The sequence below is a fragment of the Cricetulus griseus genome, chromosome 9 (assembly GCF_003668045.3).
Source record: "Cricetulus griseus strain 17A/GY chromosome 9, alternate assembly CriGri-PICRH-1.0, whole genome shotgun sequence".
Taxonomy (NCBI): Eukaryota; Metazoa; Chordata; class Mammalia; order Rodentia; family Cricetidae; genus Cricetulus; species Cricetulus griseus.
In genome coordinates, this window is record NC_048602.1 from 27,576,394 (window position 1) to 27,581,651 (window position 5,258).

Consider the following 5,258-nt stretch of genomic DNA (forward strand, 5'->3'; position numbering starts at 1 on the left):
TGAAAACCCATTAAAGAGAAGGTTGACCCGACAAGTTCCAGGCCACTGCTCAGTCAGAGGAGGGACGCTTCCCAGCAAGGTGGCTCTAAGGGGAGGAGGGCATCCTAGGGCACCCTGGGAAGAGCCAGTCATGCAGGAGACAGACTACAGGCCGGGGCCACACAGGCAACTAGTTGTGCCAGGAACCGCTGGTAAACGCCGAACAGTTCACAAACCAGAGGCGGGGGCGGGGCACCCTTGTAATCCCAGCACTGGGGAAACCGAGGCAGAAGGATGGCCACGAGTTTCAGGCCAGCCGGAGCTACAGCGCCTCCAGCAATAACACCTGTCTTCCAAAAAGAAAACAAACAAAAACTAGGAAAAAAGATCCAGATCCACCTGCAGCCGGTGGGGGGGTGGAGGGGGTAGGGGTGAGGGGTGGGGATGGGCGGGGGGGCACTTGCCACCATGGAAATGAGTCTCAAGGCCCCCCGGAGGTGGCCAGGAAGGAAGGGCATGAGGGTCCCTGCGGTGTCCCTCAGATCCCAGCTCTGGGCACCGGCTAGACTGGCCGGGCCGGCCCCCTGGCCACGGAGGACAGCGGCGGCCGTGGGTTGGATGCGAGCTTTGCAGGCAGCGCTGGCCGGCGGGTCCTCGCGCTGGCTCGCTCGCGCGCGCGCGGGTGGGAGGTCCTCCCTGGGCAGTGGGAGGTCTTGGCCTGGCGCCCGGCCTGCGGATGGGGGGGCGGGGTGGGCGTGGCCCGGGGCGTGGCCTCCGCTGCCAGCCTCCCGGCGGCCGAGAGCCTCACCCGGGCTCAGTCACCGCCGCCGCCACCGCAGGGAACATGGAGCCCCCAGACGCCCGCGCAGGGCTGCTGTGGCTCGCCCTCCTCCTGGCGGGACACTCAGGTATGGCTTGGAACTGACGGCAGAGCTGAGACTCGGCGCTGGGGTTTGCGGGGGGATGGCTCGCTCCTGGGGTCCCCGGAAAAGACAGGGGAGCAAGCTTCCATCTCCCCAGGGAGCACAATCTAGGGAACTCCCCACCCGGGGGGGAAGGCGGGGAGGCCTTGGGATGTACCCGATCGGAGAGATGAGGATACCCCAACGCTGGAGCAGACACAACTTGAGAAAGCTGCCCCCCCCCCTTTCCTGGCTCTCTGGGAACTCTGGAATCTAAGCCCTGCGACCCCTAATAACCTTGGGTACCTGGAATCCGGGCTCTGGCTTCTTAGTCCTTCAGACACGAGTCCAGCCCAGCAGCCCAGCAGCCCACCCCCCACCCCCACCGCTCGTCTCCTGCTTACTCAAAGTAGTTTCTGCTAGCACGCTGAAAGAGCAACATCCCAGAGCTGTTCTCTGAGTGATTAAGTTTGGGGACCCTGCGGCTAAAACACTTCCTAAAATGTGGGGTTTCCCCTGAGTTCAGAGTTTTAGGCTGTCCCTAGAGGACCCACCTCTCTCAGAAAGGGCCGGGAGTCCCAAGCCTGGCAGAGAACGTGGAGCAGGGTTTCCGACTTCCGAAAGGGCGCCTTTCCTGGGGCCCCCCGATAAGTCCACACACCTGCCTGTGGTGGGAGGGGTGAAGGAACAGAGGAGCTGGGGGACTCTGGGGATAGGGAGGACAGAGTATATCTATCTGCTAGCCTTGGGTGTTTGCAGCTCGCATCCAGCCCCTGGTACCAGCCTAGCCCCACACCAGCGCCCCTGAGACAGGCTGAGGCCGGAGGTGGGTGCCTGGGACCCCAGGCTGCTGGCACAAGTGTGGTATACAGTTGGGAACCCGGGAGTAGGCCAGACTGGGTGGGGGAGGAATGACGCCAAAATGCTATCCCAGAGGGTGGTAGATTCCCAGCGAGAACTATGCTACCCGCCAGACCCTGACAGGAGTCCAAGACCCAAATTCCCAGAGCCCTAGGACCCAGAGGTCCGCATGTGTTTCCAACGTGCAGGCTCGGCTGCCTCAGGCTACCGGAGCCCTTTCTCCCTCAGGATCCAGACTCACTCCCCTGCCCAGGTGACTCACCTTACCCTCTTCTCTTGGAAAGAGATGGGAGGGGGATGTTGTCAGGGGGCAGGTAGGGGGCTCTGGCGCCAAGCCGGGCAGGTCTCAGCCAGCCTGGCCCTCCCACATTCCTGAAACCTGCCCAGCCCTGTCCCCCCCTTGCCACTCCCACACACCCATCCAGCTCCTGGCCCAGCTGCAGCCCACACCCCAGCCCCCCACACATCAGAGAGCAGAAGGGCCCCCGGGAGCAACCGGAAAAATTGGATGGGATCAAGAAGTGGAAAAACAAAGATGGAGAAAGGCCTGTTCTTCAGCCCCCGGGGCCGGGTCCTGTCCTGGGTGCTGGAGGCCAAGGGGAGAGTTGGGCTTGGCCCTTCCTTGAGGGGACATTTGCTATGCTGGGCCGGTGACAGAAGCAAGGCTTAGAGTGCTGGAGAAGGCTTGGCCTTAACCCTTAGAAGTCACAGAGGCTGGGCCGGTGGCACGCGACTTTAATCTCAGCACTCGGGAAGCAGAGGCAGCTGTGGGAGCTCTCTGAATTCGAAGCCAGCCTGGTTCACATTAACTCGAAAGTTATGGAGAGACACTGATGGGGCCCAGACTCTGGGAGGACCAAGGAGGGAGAGAGAGGAGGCAAGGATCTAGACCTCTGTCTGTGTCCAAGGGAGGAGGCTGGGCTCTGGCGGGCTCTCCCTGTTGGTCGCATTGGGTAGACATCATCTGACCTCACAGCTTCCTGCAGGTGCCCAGGCTGAGGTGCACGTGTCTGTACCCCCTCTGGTGGAGGTGTTGCAAGGAGAGCTGATCACCCTGGACTGCAAGCCTCGGGAGCGCCCTGAGCATTACGTGCTGGAGTGGTTCCTTGTGAGTGCCCTTGCTGGGAGCTGGGGATGACGCAGGAGGAGGGAGACCAGGACCCAGGCTCCTGGTCACAGCAGAACCAATGAGCTCTGCCTACAGGGAGCCGTCCAAAGCCCCAATTCACACTTCACAGATGAACAAGTGGAAACCTTGGAAGGCATGGGACCCTGCCAGGCGCAGAGCCTAGCTCTGAGGAAATGGTTCTCCTTCCGGAGCTTGGCTCGGGTGTGGGGGACCACACAGAGCAGAGAACAGAAGAGGCAAGAGGGGCCGGGCGTTGGTGGCGCACGCCTTTCATCCCAGCACTCGGGAGGCAGAGGCAGGCGGATCTCTGTGAGTTCGAGGCCAGCCTGGTCTCCAGAGTTCCAGGATAGGTTCCAAAGCTACACAGAGAAACCCTGTCTCGAAAAATCAAAGAGAGAGAGAAAGAGGGCAAGAGACAGTGAGACTCAGGAGGGGGGGTTGAGGGACACAGAGAAGATGAGGAAGACAGGTGAGGGTATGGAGTAATGCTTACCCCATGGGAAAGTGCTTGCCCTACAAGGAGCCATCAAAAGCCAAGCACTGAAAATAGCACTTGGTTCTTTCCCTGAGGACCTGAGTTCAGTTCTCAGCGCTCACAGCTGCCTGTGACTCTAGCTCCAGAGGATCCGATGCCCTCTCTCTTCCGGCTTCCATGGACATCCGCACTCGTGTGCATACACATACACAGACGCATATATACGTTTATAAATGAAGAAATAAATACTTTTTTTAAAAAAAAACAAGTTTTAAAAAGAGGGATGGCTAGGCATGGTGGCACACTAATCCCAGCACTCGGGAGGCAGAAGCAGGTGGATCCCTGAGTTCTAGGCCCTCCTGGTCTGAAAAGAAAGTTCCAGGACAACCAGGGCTACACAGAGAAACCATGTCTCCAAAAACAAAGAAAATATAAAGAAGGATGAGATTTTAGTTGGTAGGATGCTGGCCTAGAATTTCCCCAGTGAGGGGCTGGGGGTGTGGCTCAGTGGTGGAGCACCTGCCTAGAATCCCCCAGTGAGGGGCTGGGGGTGTGACTCAGTGGTGGAGCACCTGCCTAGAATCCCCCAGTGAGGGGCTGGGGGTGTGGCTCAGTGGTAGAGCCCCTGCCTAGAATCCCCCAGTGAGGGGCTGGGGTGTGGCTCAGTGGTGAGTGATGCTTAGCATGTGGGAGCCACTATGTTCTTTCCCTAAGCCCAAAGGAAAAAAGTCTTGGAGGGGGACAGTAGTAAAGGAGGGAGGGCTCACAACCTGTGCAAACCCACAGGTTGATGCTTCCGGGTCCCGGCATCACCTGGCTTCCGTGGAGCCACAGGGCTCAGAGCTCCTGAGCACAGTCCACAACTCTCGGGGCCGCAGTCCCCCATACCAGCTGGACTCCCGAGGTCGCCTGGTGATAGAAAAAGCCCAGGTGGGGGATGAGCGGGACTACGTGTGCGTGGTGAAGGCTGGGTCAGAGGGCACCTCCGAGGCCACCTCAAGAGTCCGTGTGTTTGGTAAGTGTCCCCAAAACTATCCCGAGGAGCCATGGCGGGGGGGAGGGGGGGAATCAGAGAAGGACCTCCTGATGTGGACATCTCCCCCAACAGCGATCCCCGAGGCTACGGAGGTGATTCCCAACAAAGGGACGCTGTCCGTGATGGAGGAGTTTGCCCAGGAGGTAATGTGGCTGGAGTTGAGAGCCGTGGGTGAAGAGTCCCGAGGTCATCTTTGTTATTGTCTTGTTTCGTGGTATCGGAGATTGAACTCAGGGCTTTGAGTACACCAGGCAGTAGCTCCCTATTGTTGGGTATTTTCCTTACTTCGTTTTTGTTTTTGTTTGGGAGGGTGACCTTATGTAGCACAGGCTATCCTGGAACTTTATTTTATTTTATTTTTAAAGGATGCAGTTTTTTTAAGATTTTATTTTATTTATTATGTATACAACATTCTGCTTCCATGTGTATCTGCACACCAGAAGAGGGCACCTGATCACATTGCAGATGGGTGTGAGCCACCATGTGGTTGCTGGGAATTGAACTCAGGACCTCTGGAAGAGCAGTCAGTGCTCTTAACCTCTGAGCCATCTCTCCAGCCCTATCCTGGAAACTTCCTATGTCGCCTCAGTACCTCACCAAGTACTGAGGTCCCAGGTGCATGCCATCATACCCACCTGGGTTTTGTTTTGTTGGTTTTGTTTTGTTTGTAACACCAGCACACCAGCCTCATAGCCAAGCAGGACCTCAAACCTGCTGCGTGGCAAGGGATGGCTCTGAACTCGTGATCCTCCTGCCTCGATGATGGACTGCACTCCTAGTACTCCTAGCGTTGGCTTGGGGTTGTGCGAAATAGGGTCTCGTGAGGCTCAGGCTGGCCTGGAACTCATTATGTAGCCCGGGCTAGTGTCGAACTGA

General features: G+C 58.2%; 1 protein-coding gene across 1 annotated transcript in view; it reads left to right on the forward strand.

The window, feature by feature from the left end:
* The first annotated feature begins 823 nt into the window (after window positions 1–823).
* The window catches only part of Bcam (basal cell adhesion molecule (Lutheran blood group)), a 16,138-nt gene continuing 11,703 nt past the window's right edge, over window positions 824–5,258 (forward strand). The window contains 4 exon segments of the mRNA XM_035449567.1: window positions 824–887; window positions 2,729–2,850; window positions 4,133–4,361; window positions 4,455–4,525. Of these exon segments, the coding sequence (XP_035305458.1) occupies window positions 824–887; window positions 2,729–2,850; window positions 4,133–4,361; window positions 4,455–4,525 (486 nt within the window).